We start from the raw sequence: 19,403 nt of genomic DNA on the forward strand, positions 1-19,403 counted from the left end.
TTTAAAAAGTGTTCCCTTCATCTCAGGGCCATGAGACTCTGTGACTTTTCCTAAATAATCTATCTAAACATGCACAAAAAATCTGGGCTTGATTTGGTTGTTCTAAAGGTGTGTAAAAAAAATTACCGTTTAAGTCCCTCTGGGTCAGATTGACCCCACATTGAAAATGAATGGGAAAGTGTAAAAAAGACTTCTTTTTTTTCACTTTTTGTCAAAAAAAAAAAATTAACTAAATCAAGTATAAATCTGAAAATTTCCACATTTATATCAAGGTCTGGTCCTAGAGCATAAACACAAAGTAGAACGAACTTTCTATCTAATACACACACACGTACACGTACACACACACACACACACACACACGTGTGTGACTGCAACAGAGAGTATTTTTATTGAAATTGGCAAATAAAATCAACAAAACTGGCATAAATCTGAAAGATTTTCATACATAAATGAAGTACTAATACTAGAGCACAAATGCAATATGGAACAAGCATGTTCACTCACACACACACACACACGCACGTCTGGAGTATTTTTTTGATTTTGGCAGTGAATGGGAAAAATGTAAAAAACACTTTGTTTGTAAAAAAAAATCAACTAAATCCAGTATAAATCTGAAAATGTCTACATTTATATCAAGATCTGGTCCTAGAGCATAAACACAAAGTGGAACGAACTTTCTGTCTCATACACACACGCACACACACACACACGTGTGTGACTGCAACAGAGAGCATTTTTATAGAAACTGGCATAAATCTGAAAAAATTCCATACATAAATGAAGGACAAATAATAGAGCACAAATGCAACATGGAACAATCATGAGAAAGAGAGGGAAAAGGGCAAATAAAAGAAAGATGAAAGGCAGCTTAACTTTTGCATAACTTCCCTATGGACCTCTAGTGGATAATGTGGTCATTGCACTCTCTCTCTCTTTAACTATAATTCCTAAAGTTTTTCCACAAACCTACAGATGGCGGTATTCTATCCCTAACACATAGAGCAATGTCCAAAAACTATTTGTATTTATTTAAGATCATCATTCAAGTGATTTTTCATTAAAAAAATTTTTTTTTAATGAGCCAATTTATGACATAGTTAAGTATTTGTGTAGTAAATAGGTAAAAAAAAACTACCAAATACCCACAAAAACACAGCATAAATGTATAGTTGAGAAGTAAATAAAAAAAATGATATATAGTTTTCCATGTAAAAAAATTATATTTCCTTATGCAATCGCTCTGTAAAAGTTTGGGGTCTATCTGACCCCAAGGGACTCCAAAGGTAAACCCTACTTGAGGGATGATTAAGGGTTAAAAAACGTTGTGCAACATTTTGTTGGGGCTGAACGTAGCCCTGAATAAAGGAAGGACAGGTGATACAGGTGATGATTAACTAACACAGCTGAACAGAACTAGACTAACGAGGGTAACCAAGGAAACAGACAAGTGGCGGGAAACTCAGACAAAGGAACATGTGACAAATGAAACCAGGAAGTACATGGAACAAAACACAACCAAAACAGACCAAACATGTGACACTATATATAACAGTCTGAGTAGTTCTGAGTCTTGAACTGTAATCTCTCTAGTGTTGGCTTTCTAAATATATGTTGGCTATTTGTCTATTCAGAATGACTTATGAGCAGCAACCTTCTTATTTTATGTAATTTATGCCCCACTTGCCAAAATGTGTGGTGCGAGGTAAGGGGTTAATACAATTACATTGTTCATTGTTAGGTAATGTTTGTTCAGGACCATGAAATAATTTGGATAACTTTGTAATAATGTTTTTTTTGTTTATTTTTTTTTACGAAATTACCATTAACTGGCATTGATTAAATAATAAATGAATTATTCTAAAGTTAATAGAACCTTATTGTAAAGTGTTACTAAAAACTTCCAATAGTACAAGACAATATTTACATACACATGCATTTAGTCATGACAGTGTAGCAATTTAGATTACATGGACATTTTGCACAAATTATAAATAAACATAAACTTTTAGTGTTAACAGGTACAACAGACAATGTTATCCACAGCAAATTGTATGCAAACCTCAAAACCTTACTTTTTAGTAACTGTCCCTTTAAAGCAGGGGTGTCCAACCCTGGTCCTGGAGAGCTACCACCCTGCAGATTTTAGCTCCAACCTGAATCAAACACACCTGAACCAGCTAATCATGGTGTTCAGCGTGCTAGATAATTACAGACAGGTGTGTTGGGGCAGGGTTGGAACTGAAATCTGCAGGACGGTCCTGCTTTAAAGGTAAGGACATGCATGTGTCACTCCCAAGTCTGTTACTCACATTCATGTCTCTAATTTATAATCATCCTTAAGATCACGGAGCATCTTCACTCCTGAAGCTGAGATGTTATTAGCAGAGAGACTCAGTTCTCTCAGGTGTGAGGGGTTTGATCTCAGAGCTGAAGCCAGAGCAGCACAACCTTCATCTGTGATTCCACACCTGCTTAACCTGTAGAGAACAATGACACACTCTCTCAGTTCACAATGTGGGCATGTTTGTGTTGAAAATGCCCTGCACAGGCAGTTAATCTGAGAAGGTATGTGAGGGGTTTGAGCTCTGAGATCACACCCCTCACATACCTTTTCAGATTAACCATCAGAAGCCAGAGCAGAACAACCAGTGACACCACAACCTATAGAGAATGGGAACGCCACGTCAGCAACGCAATGCATTCGTGGACTTTAGGACACAGACACTACATTAGAGAACAAGTAGTAGTGGAGGTAGACGTTACAATTTGTATTATACAGGTAAAAACACATTAGAATGGCGAACACTTGCTGTGTTATGAACTGCTATAGCCGCTCTCACGACCTGCATGGAAAACGGATCTCAAATGACGCATAATTTTTCAGTTTAACAACTCAATGGAAATAAACAACTTAACCAAAATGTCTTTATAATTTGTATTTATACGTGTTATTTATAACAGATATATTAAAGATTAATATTTTCTGAACCACTTGTATGTGTATGAAACACGTCTGGAAAGGCTTCATTGTTCAGCTTCTCTCAGTAGAAGGAATCTTGTACTTATTCCATTTAAGTCCAGTCAAACGTTTTAGTACTGTAGGCTAAAGCGCTTTCACAATACAAATCATTTCAAATATGCATTGCGGGCCATAATCTTATGCTTTAACGATAAGGAATTAGGGCGATATGATATGTTGATTGAATAAATGATCCACTGGCTGAGATCAAGCTATATGTATTTATTACTTTGGTAACACTTTACAATAAGGTTCATAACTGTTCATTAGTTAACTGCATTAGTTAACATGAACTAATAACTGCACTTATAAAGCATTTATTTATCTTTGTTAATGTTAATTTCAACATTTACTAATGCATTATTAAAATCTTGTTAACATTAGTAAATGCACTGTGAACTAACATGAACAAACCATGAACAGCTGGATTTTTTTTATTAACTAACGTTAACAAAGAATAACTAATGCTGAACAGAGGTGTTGTTCATGTTAACTAATGCATTAACTAATGTTAACTAATACAACCTTATTGTAAAGTTAAAGGTTTTAAACAGCAAAAGAGAAATCAATGTATGGTCTTGTGTGTGGTGCGATAGAAGACAGCCGTATGATTTCTGATTGTATGAAATGTGATGAATATGTGCAAAGTCCCGGCCCGCACGACTGAGCGCTCATGTACATAAGAGATTCAAATATTAGTCCATTCATTCATTTATCATTGTACGCTCCTGAGCGTGTCCATAAACATGGCGGCGACTACGCATAATGCAATGCGCAATCACGTAGTTTCCCAGACTCTATACAAAACAATACTTTTTAAGTGTGTTTCAGAGTAGACGGGACACCATTTTAGAAAATGAAATTGTCGGCATTGATTCTGAATGCAATAAAGATACCAAGATACTTTTTGTTTTAAGCAACAATTGAACACAATTCAAGTACACATTTGCCTTTTGCCACCTATCAGGTCATGTGACGCAATGAATGAAATCAGCATTGAAGGAACACTCCACTTTTTTTGAAAATAGGCTCATTTTACAAGTCCCCTAGAGTTAAATAGTTGAGTTTTACCGTTTTTGAATCCATTCAGCCGATCTTTGTATCTGGCGGTAACACTTTTAGCATAGCTTAGCATACATCATTGATTCTGGTCAGTCCATTAGCATCTCATTCAATATTTTTCCTATTTAAAACTTGACTCTTCTACAGTTACATCGTGTGCTAAGACCAACTGAAAATGAAAAGTTGCGATTTTCTACACCTATATGGCTAGGAACTATGGCTGTACCATGGCTGCAGCAGCACAATGATATTACGCAGCGCATGAAAGTAGCCCCCAGCTAGGTAACTTTCAATGTGACCGGCACTAAGTTCGTGTAGTTGCAGAGAAAGTTTCAGACTTGCAGCCGACAAATTGTATTGCGGATTTACCTGTGAAATTAGCCATGGTTCTGTGTGTTGTAAAGGGCTGCGATAGTAAGTCGAAGGTGTATATTACCACCATGTTTCACAGAATACCAACGAATCATTGCGCCACTGCAGCCATGGTACGGCCGCGAAGATCCGCGACTATTACGCAGGAATGAGAAAGTAGTTCCTAGCCATATAGGTGTAGAAAATCGTAACTTTTCATTTTCAGTTGGTCTTTGCACACGATGTAACTGTAGAAGAGTCAAGTTTTAAATAGGAAAAATATTGAAAGTGTCTTTGGTCATTTTTTGAATGAGATGCTAATGGACTGACCAGAATCAATGGTGTATGCTAAGCTATGCTAAAAGTGCTACCGCCAGATACAAAGATCAGCTGAATGGATTCAAAAATGGTAAAACTCAACTATTTAACTCTAGGGGACTTGTAAAATGAGCCTATTTTCAAAAAAAGTGGAGTGTTCCTTTAACTTGTACAGATTTACCGTGACTGTGCATTTTCTCTGCCAATCAGAATCATTCAACATGGCAGTAATGACGTGGCTAGACCTTAAACAGTATAACTGTTCAGAAATTGTATGTACGTTAGGCGGAGGCGGGGAGACTGTTAGAGGAAGTGCGGCCTACGAACTCCTTGTGAGCTGGCTTCTGCTGATGAAACTGAAAACTATTCTTCAGTAAATTTCTTTAATTAATTAATCTAACTCCCGACTCTTGGTCTTAATTTTTCACTACTGGTCCTGGGTCCTAAGCTGTTACCCCAACACTGGTAAATGTACTTTTACTACTATTATCAGGCATTTCTTTGGCACTTTTATGTTCATGGGGTTTCTTTTTATTAAAATTAGCAGATTTCAAAATGATTATTTTTTGTCAATAATAAATTATGAAAATTATCATAGAAATGTTTTACATTCTGTATTACATAATGACATTTTTAAAACTACAATAATCTCAACGATTATAAACCATCTATTGTATTGTTGAATACAACATGTATTGTTGACAATTATTACATACATTTTAACTTGCGCTACCTTCCTAAAGTTTGGGGTTTCATGTTTTTGAAAGAAGTATAAGGCTCTGGTTTCACCAGAGTCAGGACTTCACAAGTCAGGACTAGGCCTTAGTTTAATTAGGACATTTAAGTAGGTTTAAAAAAAAAGTGCATATTTTAAGATATGTCAGTGCAAGTTGCTTTCAGTTAAAACAGCTCAAATATGCATTTTAATCTGGGACTAGCTTAAGTCTTGTTTGTGAGACCAGGGGTAATATTCTAAACAAGGCTGCAGTTATTTGATCAAAAATAGTCAAATATTGTGTAATATTTTTTTCTCATATAAAATAACTGTTTTCTATTGTAATACATATTAAATCCAGTCCAGTCTTCAGTATCACACGATCCTTCAGAAATCAATCTAATATGATGATTTGCTGCTCAAGAAACATTTATGATTATTATCATTGTTAAACAGTTGTGCTGCTTCATATTTCTTTTGTGAAAACGGTGGTAGGCCTACATTTCAGGATTATTTGATGAATAGAATGTTCAAAAGAACAGTATTTGCTTGAAAAAGAAATATTTTGTGACATTATACATTCCTTTACATTCACTTATCAATCAATTTGCATCCTCCTTACTAAATAATTTTTTTTTTTTTAAACATACTTACTAAACCCCCAACTTCTGAACAGTAGTGTAAAGACTGTGACAAATAAAGTTTGCCAAAATTAGTATACTTTTTGTTTACCAAGGAAATAACATCAGTGAAGAGCTTGACTATTTTTATTGTGCATTATTTCCAATCAAGATGTCAATTTGTCTCTATGCAAAAGTGCCTTTAGATAGAGAAACCACCTATTACTAATATATTTATCTGATGACCCTTGTTTTTGTGATTTAGACTTCATGAAATGACACATTATGCTGTATTTTACTGTACTGAGGTTTATTAATGACATTTAATATACATTTAATTAATGTTGTTGATAATGATCTTACCTCAGTTTCTCTAATTTACAAAGAGAATCTTTCAGTACATCAGAAAAGCGCTTCAGTCCCAAATCTCCAATCATATTTTCACTGAAATTCAGATCTCTTAGGTGTGAGGGGTTTGATCTCAGAGCTGAAGCCAGATCAGCACAGCCTTTACCTGTGACACCACAATGATACAGACTGCCAGAAGAAAAATTAAACACTTTTTGTAGTTCTTTTTTAATTATGAATATCTATGTCTGTAAATATATTTGGGTTATTTAGTCAAGTGCCAGTGTGTATTTAATAGGGATTTCTTTGGCCAAATTTATGCGTGTCTTTTAAAGCAAGTGCTGGTATAACAAATCAAAACAATCCGTACCATAATATTAAATTATGCAATTTCTGACTGTGACAAACACTTTGCTGCATTTTTATAAATCATTTTATTATGTTTACTATAGATATTTATCAGAAAATATTCACAATTCACATGATCGTAGTTTTTCTCAAATTATCTTCACAGATATATCAAATATCATATTAAATTGATGGTCATTTATGAGACCTATCTGGCTTGTCATAAATGTAATTTAAAAAAAATTAAATCTTTAATTTTTTTTAATTTGTTTTATAACCAGATACAGTCCATGAAAATATTGATAAGAATTAATTTTCATGTTTTTTGTATACAAAAGACATACTTCACATGGGCATGAAAAACATCAAAGAGAAGATCTTACTTCAGTTTCTGCAGTTTACAATGAGAATCCTTAAGTCCATCTGATAACAGCTTCATGCCCAAATCTCCTAGTTTATTCTCAGACAGATCCAGTTCTCTCAGGTGTGAGGGGTTTGATCTCAGAGCTTGAGCCAAAACAGCACAACCTTCATCAGTGATATTACAGTCATTCAAACTGTAGAGAGATTGAAAACTTGTTAAGTACAATACATTTAACACAGTAACAGTAAAATAACAGTTTTAAATGCCTCTTGTTGTGAATGCAACACACATTCAGTTGACAGATATCCCGTTGCATTGTGCAATGTTTCCAGGGCCATAATTTTCCTCGTCTGTCTAAAATCCAATTATTTTATTCATAAATATCATATGTGAACTGATTATTTTTTATTCATGGCTGGCTAATTTCTTTGCTTTTAAATGTTAAACTACAGAGAATTATGGTCTCAAATATCAAAATATAATATCAAAACTAGGAGAAAGGCTCTGGTTATAGGTTACATCACTATTCACCCCTCAAGTCACATCACATCACAGATCCTCCAGCATGAGGGCCAGCACTGTAAAATGTTTTAATAGATCATCTGTCACTTACTGTGCTGATCTGGATTCTTTAATCACAGGAAGCAGTTTCCTAAGAATTATATCTGTAATATTTTCTTTTGCAACAAATTTATTCATCTCAAACACATCCGTCACTTGCTGTGATGTCAACAAGACAAAAACTAAAGCTGACCACTGAGAACAGGAGAGTTTGACTTCAGCTATTGTTCCAGATCTCAGAAACTGTTGTATTTCCTCCACAAGTGAATGATCACCCAGTTCATTCAGACAGTGGAGCAGATCGATGGTTTTCCTTGGAGAGCAAGTGGTCTCGATCTTCTTCTTGATGTACTCAACTGTTTCCTCATTGCTGTCAGACGTGCTGCTTGTCTGTTTCATTAGTCCTTGTAGGAGAATCTGATTAGTCTCCACTGACAGACCCAGAAGGAACCGCAGGAAAAGATCCAGGTGTCCATTTTTACTCTTTAGAGCCTCATCCACTGCTCTCTGATGCAGTTCAGACAATGAAACATGTTCTGGTGAATGTCTAAACCTCTCCTTAACTTTAGACAGCAAACTCTGTTTAGTGATTTGGTCAAACACATTTCTGTTGTTGTTTGTACAGGAGAGGTGCACATATAGAGCCGCTAGATGTTCCTGAACACTCAGATGAACAAAGCAGAAGACTTTCCCCTGATACCAGCCAAACTCCTCTCTGAAGATCTGTGTGCACAATCCTGAGTACACTGATGCTTCTGTCACATCAATGCCACACTCTCTCAGGTCTTCCTCATAGAAGATCACATTGCCTTTTCCCAGTTGCTCGTATGCCAGTTTCCCTAGTTTGAAAATCATCTCTTTTTCTTTGTCCTCCTTCTCAGTATACTTTGTGTTTTTGATGCTAATCTGTGCCATCAGGAAGTTTGTGTACATTTGAGTGAGAGTCTTGGGAATCTCTCCACTCTCTGCTTCGCTCAACATCTTCTCTAGAACAGTGGCTGAGATCCAGCAGAACACTGGGATGTGGCACATGATGTAGAGGCTCCTCGATGACTTCAGGTGTGTGATGATCCTGTTGGCCAGACTCTGATCGCTGATTCTCTTCCTGAAGTATTCCTCCTTCTGTGGCTCATTGAAGCCTCGTACCTCTGTCACTCGATGGACACACTCAGAGGGGACGAGATCAGCTGCTGCTGGTCTGGAGGTGATCCAGATGAGAGCTGAGGGAAGCAGATTCCCCGCAATGAGGTTCGTCAGCAGCACGTCCACTGAGGCCGATTCACTTACATCACACAACCTCACATCGCTCTGAAAATCCAGAGACAGACGACACTCGTCCAGACCATCAAAGATGAACAGCACTTTATATTTGTCACTGGATATTTCCATTTCTTTTGTTTCAGGGAAAAAGACACAAAGAAGATCTGAAAGACTGAGTGTTTTGTCCTTCATCAAGTTGAGCTCTCTGAAAGGAAGTGGAAATATGAGCTGGATGTCCTGATTCTCTTTCTCTTCAGCCCAGTCCAGGATGAACTTCTGCACAGAGACTGTTTTTCCAATGCCAGCGACTCCCTTTGTCAGCACAGTTCTGATGGGTTTGTCTTGTCCAGGTAAAGGTCTAAAGATGTCATTCAATTGGATCGCTGTATCCTCTGTTGTAGCTCTCCTGGATTGTGTCTCAATCTGTCTCACCTCATGCTCATAACTGATCTCTCCACTCTCACTCTCTGTGATGAAGAGCTCTGTGTAGATCTCATTCAGGAGTGTTGGGTTTCCCTGCTGTGCTGTTCCCTCATACAGACGCTCAAACTTCTTCATCAGATTTAATCTAAACCTGATGAGGAATCCATGGCTGTAAAATTAAAATAACACATCATTATGCTTCAGTCATGACAACTTTTGCAATAGCTCTTTACTTGTCACACACACACACACACACACACATTAAGCATATCATAATTTCTCAAACTGCAGGAGTTGCAGAAAAGAAATGCAAATTTGCAATAATTCAATAATAGAGCAAGTTTTCATCATTGTGTACAACATTTATATTGCAGAGCCTAATTGGCCACAGAACATTTACAGCAAAACAACAAACTCTAAATCTAAATCAACATCACATTTTCAACAAGAAAGACAATCTACAATGTGATGTTTCCAATGATCTAAAGAGATTCTTTCCAATCTAAACATCATAGTAAAACATTTGGGGCCTCATGTATAAATCTTCTGAGTAGATTTCAGCCTTAAAGGGCATATTGCAGGTTAGAGACCAATGTATAGAAAAATAATTTAGGAACTAGATTTTCTTTAAAACATACTTATAAATATGCTATGTCGTTTTTGTGAGAATTTTACTTCCGCATCTAAAAATGCCAAAACCGGAAGTGACGTAACGGGAGGGAGTGTAGTGAATTTCAACGATAGGAAAACAATGGGTCACAATGTCAGTTCGGACGCTGAGGAAATTATAAATGTTTATTAATACTCATATGGCAGACCACAGCCATACAATTATGACACAATTAGGGACAGACCAGGGGCCTGTTTCAGAAAGGAGGTTCAACCAACTCTGAGTTTAAACCTGATCTCTGAGTTGACTTACTCTGAGATGGGAAACTCTGAGTTTTGGGTTTCAGAACAGCTGAATTGAGGTGGTTCAATCAACTCTGAGTAGACTGACTCTGAGTTAAGCTCATGCAATCCAACTATGAAAAGCCACGATCAATGGAGCTCCGAAATTACGATTCACCATGGCAACAGCACCCAACAAAAAGACGTTTGCATATTTCCGGGTCAATACATAAGTTTAATTCTTAATTATTTTAATTAAGTTTAATTTTCATGGGATCCAAAAGGCAAACAAAGAATGTGGCAGCAGCTAAAAAAATAAATTAAAAAAACATAATTCAATCAGGAAAAACTTTAAACATAAAATGTTCATGGGTGTTGGTTTAATGACTTTACAAACATTTGACATATTAAATAAATATCATTCAGTGTCCAATGTGCAGCAGCTTTTCCCACATAGACCCTTTTCACAGACTGTGATGACGTGTTTTAATGGTCATCAATATCGTAAATCCTGCAACGTTTTTTTATTTTTTATTTTTTATTTTTTAATGTATGTACATTTATAACACTAATACTTTGTATTATATTACTTTTGCATCAAATTACAAAAATCAAGTTACCGCTGCTGTGAGAGTGTTTCTAATACAGCGTCTATGGGAGTGATAGTTAAAATTAACATCTTTCTCTCTTTTCACTGCAGTTATCAATCTAACTTTAATTTTTCCATCTTTTTGAAAGTTGTGAAATCACTATTGTGGAGTTTTTCTTTTGTTATTTGAGCAAATGGAGACACAAAAATATATATTTAATGTATTCTCTCATTCACCGCTATAAGAGTTAACCCAACAATGACGACTTCAGCTTCAGAAATCCAGAAATGTGAAAAGGGTCTATGCTCTTTCACATAATGAAATGTTCTCTAATCCCACCTGTTACATTTATTAATCAGGGTAATGACATTATTGACTTCTACTCAGGCCAGCCAAACACCAGCACCACTGACAGATGAAGAGGAGATGGAGGAAGAATATTAACATCCAACAGGAAAAAGAATAAAGTATTTGTAGGAAATAAAGATGACTATAAAAATGTAAATAAATGTATTTAACAGCTGTGGTGGTGGTTATGCCATATATCTCGTACTACCATCTGGCAGCATCCTTCCATTCCATACAGTAATCCGTTTTCAGAAAGTGTGATGATGGGAATATGATTGTCATCAATGCGTCTAACCACTGGAAATCCTAAAGGAAATTCGAATTATTAGGTTCCTTCTAGAGGATTATCAAGTGAACGTCAGGATCCTGTATAAAAGGACATGCCATTTTTGTCACTTTGACAGTGTCCTCATGATGAAAATATGATTAATGAATGTTCCTGCAAAGAATGCTTTTCTTACTTTGTATTTTTGTCAAGTGGCAGAAAATGTAATTTGTTTTAAGTAAACTTTGCTTACTTTAGATTTAGATTAAATGTATAATTTTTTTTATATTTATACTTGAAATACGACCAAAATACTCAGTAAGAAAAGCATTTGTGGCATGTGAATGAATGAATAAAGTATTTAAACACTGCTGGTGCTTTAAAAAGGGGGAGGAGAACGAAAGAAACTCTGGGTTTACCAAAGAAAACCTGCTTCTGACCAGGTTAGGTTCACAGAGAAAGTTACCATGGTAACTGACTCTGAGTATAAGTTACCTCTCTTTCAGAAACGGGCTTGGCTTACCCTGCTTTCTCGGGTTTGACATACCTCCCATTCTGAAACAGAAAACCCAGAGTTTCCCTTATTTCAGGGTTAACCTACTCAGAGTTTTCACTTAACCTCCTTTCTGAAACGGGCCTCAGGTTTAGACAGAACAACGATTAAAGACTAATTGAGTTGTTGTGTGAGGAGAAACAGTGGAGAACAGGGCAGGAGTCTCGGTGAGAGACCAGTGTTAGCTAATGATACATACACGCTAGCTAACGATATGAACACTGTGCTCAGATCACAATACAGTACAGATTATTATCATGTATCAGGCAATAGCAAAGCAGGTATTGCTCCTCTAGGAGTATTGATACTTACCAATAACAGAAACGAATAGGCTTTGACCATCAGGCGTAAGTGGCACTCGTTAATATCCGTCCACACAAAACGTTATGTGATATAACATTAGCGGTTTCTCATCACGACTGATTTAGTAGTTAGCAAATGTACAGTGAGGAAAATAAGTATTTGAACACCCTGCTATTTTGCAAGTTCTCCCACTTAGAAATCATGGAGGGGTCTGAAATTGTCATCGTAGGTGCATGTCCACTGTGAGAGACATAATAAAATAAAAAAATCCAGAAATCACAATGTATGATTTTTTTTAAACTATTTATTTGTACGATACAGCTGCAAATAATTATTTGAACACCTGAGAAAATCAATGTTAATATAGAGGTCAAACGTTTCCTGTAGTTTTTCACCAGGTTTGCACACACTGCAGGAGGGATTTTGGCCCACTCCTCCACACAGATCTTCTCTAGATCAGTCAGGTTTCTGGCCTGTCGCTGAGAAACACGGAGTTTGAGCTCCCTCCAAAGATTCTCTATTGGGATTAGGTCTGGAGACTGGCTAGGCCACACCAGAACCTTGATATGCTTCTTACAGAGCCACTCCTTGGTTATCCTGGCAGTGTGCTTCGGGTCATTGTCATGTTGGAACACCCAGCCTCGACCCATCTTCAATGCTCTAACTGAGGGAAGGAGGTTGTTCCCCAAAATCTCGTAATACATGGCCCCGGTCATTCCCTCCTTAATACAGTGCAGTCGCCCTGTCCCATGTGCAGAAAAACACCACCAAAGCATGATGCTACCACCCCCATGCTTCACAGTAGGGATGGTGTTCTTGGGATGGTACTCATCATTCTTCTTCCTCCAAACACGTTTAGTGGAATTATGACCAAAAAGTTATATTTAGGTCTCATCTGACCACATGCCTTTCTCCCATGACTCCTCTGGATCATCCAAATGGTCATTGGCAAACTTAAGACGGGCCTGGACATGTGCTGGTTTAAGCAGGGGAACCTTCCGTGCCATGCATGATTTCAAACCATGACGTCTTAGTGTATTACCAACAGTAACCTTGGAAACGGTGGTCCCAGCTCTTTTCAGGTCATTGACCAGCTCCTCCCATGTAGTTCTGGGCTTATTTCTCACCTTACTTAGGATCATTGAGACCCCACGAGGTGAGATCTTGCATGGAGCCCCAGTCCGAGGGAGATTGACAGTCATGTTTAGTAAGGGTGCTCCGATTGATCGGTCGCCGATCATAATCGGTCGATAATTGCTTTGGGATGTTTGATCGGCGGTCTCTATAAAGGCCGATCCAGAAAAGCCGATCAGATGACGCAAAACTCGCGAGACAATATTTTATGCGCGCTAAAAATGGCTTCACCGGTCTGGCAATTCTACAAAGTGTGTGAAACAGACATTACATTAGCAATCTGCAATGTGTGTACCAAGCAAATCCCACGAGGAGGAAAGAACGCAAAACATTTTAACACCACCAACCTCATCAGACATTTGAAGGTTAGTCACGACTATGACTTACCCTCCATGTTCACCGGCAGCCAGTGGAAATTAGTAGAAAATATGATTTCTCTACTCGCCCCATTTGAAGAGCTCACGCAACAGATCAGTTCATCAACTGCGTCGGCTGCAGATTTTATACCATCCATCAGAGCTTTAACTCGTCTTCTCGAGAAGACAGCAGAGACGGACCACGGTGTAAAAACCTCAAAAGCCACTTTGTTGGAAGCAGTCAAGAAAAGATTCCGCTGGAATCTTCCGCTGGCCACTGGACTAGAGCAGCAGGATGGTGAGGTAAGTTTGGCTGCAAGCGGGTCCGGACCCCCAGAGAAAGTACCACGAACTGACTCCCTGCATGCTATGTATGCTGAGTTGTTGGATGGAGATCGGGAATGTGGTGGCAGTGTCATCAGCACCTCAGCATCATTGCAATTGAATCTCTACCTGTCAGAGCCAGTTATCCCACAAAGCAGCCAGCCACTTGTTTATTGGCAGAACAATAAAAGCCGCTTTCCAGCTCTCGCACAAGCAGCACGAACCTACCTCTGTGCACCGCGCACAAGTGTTGATAGCGAGCGACTTTTTAGCACAGCAGGGAATATTATAGATGAAAAGAGGAACAAGCTGTCAGCCAAAAATGCAGAGATGCTTATATTTATTAAGAAAAATCTGCCATTGGTTCTTAAGAAGTAAGCTTGGGAGATATGAATCTAATCATCTCTATCCCCTCTCTCTCTTTCTCTACCTCACTCTCTCTCTCTCTCTCTACCGCTCTAAATTCCCAGAAAATCTGACTGAGCATCCCAGAAAAAAGCGAAGTTAAAGATAGATACAGATATGGAAGTTGTTAATTATCTGTATTTTTTGTTGCTGTGCACCTGTGTGTATTAGAAAAACTGATGGCTGACTGACTCAAAACAACAATAGTTTTGCTATAGCCTTTTTTGTTGTTACAGTTTTTCTGTTTTTTTTGTTTGCAGATGTTCTGTCTTTTATATTTTTTAAATTTTATATTCTACTGGAAAGTTGTATTTGTCAAGCCCTAAGCTGTTCCCAATAACCAAGCACAGGCAGCTAAGTTAATATGCTGGACATGTTGTTTGCAAATAAATACAGTTGTCAATTCATGATACGTTGTCTTCTCTTAATTGTAATACTTAATGTTCATTGTTGTTAAATATAGTTTTTATAAATAATGCTACATGATAAATAGAAGGATTCAAATAGACCCTGTAATCGGTATCGGTATCGGGTGATACAGCTTCCAGTAATCAGGGATCGGTGATCGGCCCCAAAAATCATGATCGGAGCACCCCTAATGTTTAGCTTCTTCCATTTTCTAATGATTGCTCCAACAGTGGACCTTTTTTCACCAAGCTGCTTGGCAATTTCCCCGTAGCCCTTTCCAGCCTTGTGGAGGTGTACAATTTTGTCTCTAGTGTCTTTGGACAGCTCTTTGGTCTTGGCCATGTTAGTAGTTGGATTCTTACTGGTTGTATGGGGTGGACAGGTGTCTATATGCAACTAACGACCTCAAACAGGTGCATCTAATTTAGGATAATAAATGGAGTGGAGATGGACATTTTAAAGGCAGACTAACCGGTCTTTGAGGGTCAGAATTCTAGCTGATAGACAGGTGTTCAAATACTTATTTGCAGCTGTATCATACAAATAAATAGTTAAAAAATCATACATTGTGATTTCTGGATTTTTTATTTTTGATTATGTCTCTCACAGTGGACATGCACCTACGATGACAATTTCAGACCCCTCCATGATTTCTAAGTGGAAGAACTTGCATCCTTTCCTGTCATTCAGACCTGCAACACATTTCAAAAAAAGTTGGGACAGGAGCAATTTAGGGCTAGTGAGGTAAAATGGTTAAATAATGATGTGATTTGAAACAGGTGATGTCAACAGGTGATTGTAATTATGATTTGGTACAAAAGCAACATCCAAGAAAGGTCTAATCCTTTAGGAGCAAAGATGGGCCGAGGATCGCCAGTTTGCCAACAAATACGTGAGACAATTATTGAAATGTTTAAAAACAATGTTCCTCAAAGAAAGATAGGAAGAGATTTGGATATTTAACATTCAACAGTGCATAACATAATTAAAAGATTCAAGGAATCTGGAGGAATTTCAGTGCGTAAAGGATAAGGGCGCAAGCCTAAGCTGAACAACCGTGATCTCCGATCCCTCAGGCGGCACTGCATCAAGAATCGTCATTCATCTATAAGCGATATCGCCACATGGGCTCAGGACTACTTTGGCAAACCTTTGTCAAGTACCACAATACGTAGTTACATCCACAAATGCCAGTTAAAACTGTACTGTGTCTAAATTGGTTTAAATTGGTTTGAGAAATCATGTAGAAACAAACTTAAAGAAATAACAAAACCTTTTCAAATGACACAATTATTAAGTAAACCAACTCGTATAACAAGATCCTCTCAAACTTTAATAGATTTAATACTGACAAATAAACCTGAGAGAATAATTAAAACTTATAACTTAATTACAGGCATGTCTGATCACAATTTAACCTTAGTAGTTAGAAAATTGATAAAAACAAGGTGCAAGAATGAAAATCAAATTAATAGTAAAAAGTATATTACATTCATTCCAAAGAAAGATTTATAACTGGTGGAAAAAGATTTAATACAAACAAAGTGGGCAGACATCCTGGAGAAAAAATCTTGTGAACAGGGCTGTCACGATCTTATGTTGGCTGTAAATGACATATTAAGCAAATATACAAAAAAGAATCAAAGAAAGCGACATTCAAAACGAAACTTGCCATGGTTCAATAAAACTATTGGGGATATGATGAAAAAGCGAGATATGGCGCTAAAAACATTTCTCAAATCAGGACAAACAACGGATCGACTCCTCTTTACAAGTCAAAGAAATAAAGTTACAGCTGAGCTTAGAAAGGCCAAAGCCAGTTTTTTTCTTGAAATCATTAGAAATGCACAAGGTAATAGTAGAATAATATGGAAAACTATTGATAAATTGATTGGAAAAGAAAAGTCAGTATGTGGGAATATTTGTCTCAATATAGAGGGAAAAATTATTGATGATTCTTTTGCAATAGCATCAAATTTTAATAATTATTTTTTAAACAATGTTCAAAAAATGGCTCATAATTTTCGCATTGCTCACTTCCCTCTCACAATCAGTGACAAATCTGATTTTAATCTTAGTTTAATCACCAAAACTAAAGTTGAGAAGATTATTACTGTGCTAAACAATAGCAAATCAAAAGATATTTATGGACTTGATACTTCTTTTCTTAAACAATATAAGGACATCTTTTCTGATCCTTTGACATTAATGATTAATCAATCGATTAGTGAGGGTATTTTTCCAATTTTTAAAACCTGCGATTGTCACTCCGATATTTAAGTCTGGGAACAAACAAGACATGAACAATTATCGTCCAATAAGCATCCTCCCAGCTGCGTCAAAAGTGCTCGAGAAGACGGTGGCAGAGCAACTGACCTACCACTTTGAGTCACAAGCTCTTTTAAATCCAATGCAATTTGGTTTCAGACGGAAATATTCAACAGACTCCGCCTGTTGTTACTTCGTGGAAACTATCCGGGCATATGTGGATCGGGGAAGGGTGGTGGGAGCAGTCTTCCTTGATCTGGGTAAAGCTTTTGATACTGTCAATCATCAGATACTTTACAGTAAATTAAATCAATATAGTCTCTCTGAGCACACCCAAAATTGGATAAGATCTTATTTGAGCGACCGACATCAGTGTGTACAAGTGAATAATATCCAATCTGCGTTCAGAGCCACTTCGATGGGGGTGCCGCAAGGGTCTATTTTGGGACCCTTGCTTTTTAGTATCTATATAAATGACCTCCCTGCAGTGTGTTCGGACGTTGACATAATCATGTACGCTGATGACACGGTTATCTTCACTTCTGGGGAAAACGAGCTGGAGGTTGCTGACAAATTATCAAAAGAGATGCAAAAAGTTGCACAATGGTTACATACGTCTTGTTTGACTTTAAACGTTGAAAAAACAGTCTCAATGTTTTTTTCAAATAGACGTAAATTACAAGTAACTCAGGAAATTCGAGTAAATGGACAAACAGTTAAAAATGTAAAAGAAACAAAATATTTAGGTCTAATAATTGATTCGAACCTTGGTTTTAAAAGTCACATAAAAAATCTTAGTAACAAATTGAAATTTAATTTGATGAACTATAAACATATTAGAAATTCATTAACTACGGATGCCTCAAATATATATCTCAACACTATGATTGTTCCACATCTTCTGTATTGCATGTCCAGTTGGTCTCAGGCATGTAAAACATCGTTAAAATTACTTGAATCACTGTATAAAAGGGCCATAAAAATACATGATAAGAAGCCTCGCCAGTACCATCACTGTAAAGTACAAAGTAAATATAACATCTTGAGTTTTGAAAATCTTATTAAATATAATCAAATTTCTGCTTTATTTAAAATTATACATAACACTGTTGCTCCCCCATTGAGAAAATTTGTCACACTAAATTCGGAGAGAATTTCTAGAACCACACGGTCGACAGTCAGAGGAGAGTGCAGAGTTCCAAAATGTAGAACCACATATGGTCAACAATCGTTCTTTTATAAAGCAGCGAATCTTTGGAATATTCTACCAAATGAAATTATTTCGTGCACAAACTATAGTACATTTACACGCCTGACCAAACAGTGGTTATTATTGAAGCAAATTTGTACGCACTAAATTGACTATTATATGAATAATGTATATTGTGAGTGAGTGAGTGAGTGAGTGAGTGAGTGAGTGAGTGAGTGAGTGAGTGAGTGAGTGAGTGAGTGAGTGAGTGAGTGAGTGAGTGAGTGAGTGAGTGAGTGAGTGAGTGAGTGAGTGAGTGAGTGAGTGAGTGAGTGAGTGAGTGAGTGAGTGAGTGAGTGAGTGAGTGAGTGAGTGAGTGAGTGAGTGAGTGAGTGAGTGAGTGAGTGAGTGAGTGAGTGAGTGAGTGAGTGAGTGAGTGAGTGAGTGAGTGAGTGAGTGAGTGAGTGAGTGAGTGAGTGAGTGAGTGAGTGAGTGAGTGAGTGAGTGAGTGAGTGAGTGAGTGAGTGAGTGAGTGAGTGAGTGAGTGAGTGAGTGAGTGAGTGAGTGATAGATTCCTGAAGTGGAGTGTGTTTTTATGATGTGAGTGAAGTAATGATTTTATGTATTATTCTGTATATGTTTTATGAACTTCTGTACGTAGGGCCTATAACATCTACCTGTCCAGGGACTGCGGGTGGAAATTAGCATTTTTTGCTATAACCTGGCGCATGACATCTCTTCTTTTTAAGACTAATGTTTTTTCTGTGCATTGTCCCTGATCAAATAAAATAAATTCAAATTCAAACGGAAGCCCTTTGTTAACAGTGTCCAGAAGCGCCATCGACTTCTCTGGGCTCGGAGGCATCTGGGATGGACCATCACACAGTGGAAACGTGTACTGTGGTCAGATGAATCAGTATTTCAGGTATTTTTTGGGAGGAATGGACGCCGTGTGCTCCGGACCAAAGAAGAAA

The 19,403-nt window shown here is 37.4% G+C and overlaps 1 protein-coding gene across 4 annotated transcripts in view; it reads right to left on the reverse strand.

The window, feature by feature from the left end:
- Positions 1 to 366: 366 nt before the first annotated feature.
- The window catches only part of LOC307129869 (NLR family CARD domain-containing protein 3-like), a 32,286-nt gene continuing 13,249 nt past the window's right edge, over positions 367 to 19,403 (reverse strand). For 2 of the 4 annotated variants that reach the window (XM_079822662.1, XM_079822661.1), the window contains 4 exons: positions 7,765 to 9,564; positions 7,171 to 7,344; positions 6,455 to 6,628; positions 367 to 2,483 (listed from right to left, as the gene is read on the reverse strand). In XM_079822662.1, the coding sequence (XP_079678788.1) occupies positions 2,318 to 2,483; positions 6,455 to 6,628; positions 7,171 to 7,344; positions 7,765 to 9,564 (2,314 nt within the window). In that variant the 3' untranslated portion in view covers positions 367 to 2,317. The remainder of the gene's footprint in view (positions 2,484 to 6,454; positions 6,629 to 7,170; positions 7,345 to 7,764; positions 9,565 to 19,403) is intronic. The other 2 variants (XR_013816946.1, XM_079822663.1) reach the window with 2 other exon arrangements.

This window comes from Gobio gobio (genome assembly GCF_949357685.1).
Source record: "Gobio gobio genome assembly, chromosome: 8".
In the NCBI taxonomy this organism is placed as follows: domain Eukaryota; kingdom Metazoa; phylum Chordata; class Actinopteri; order Cypriniformes; family Gobionidae; genus Gobio; species Gobio gobio.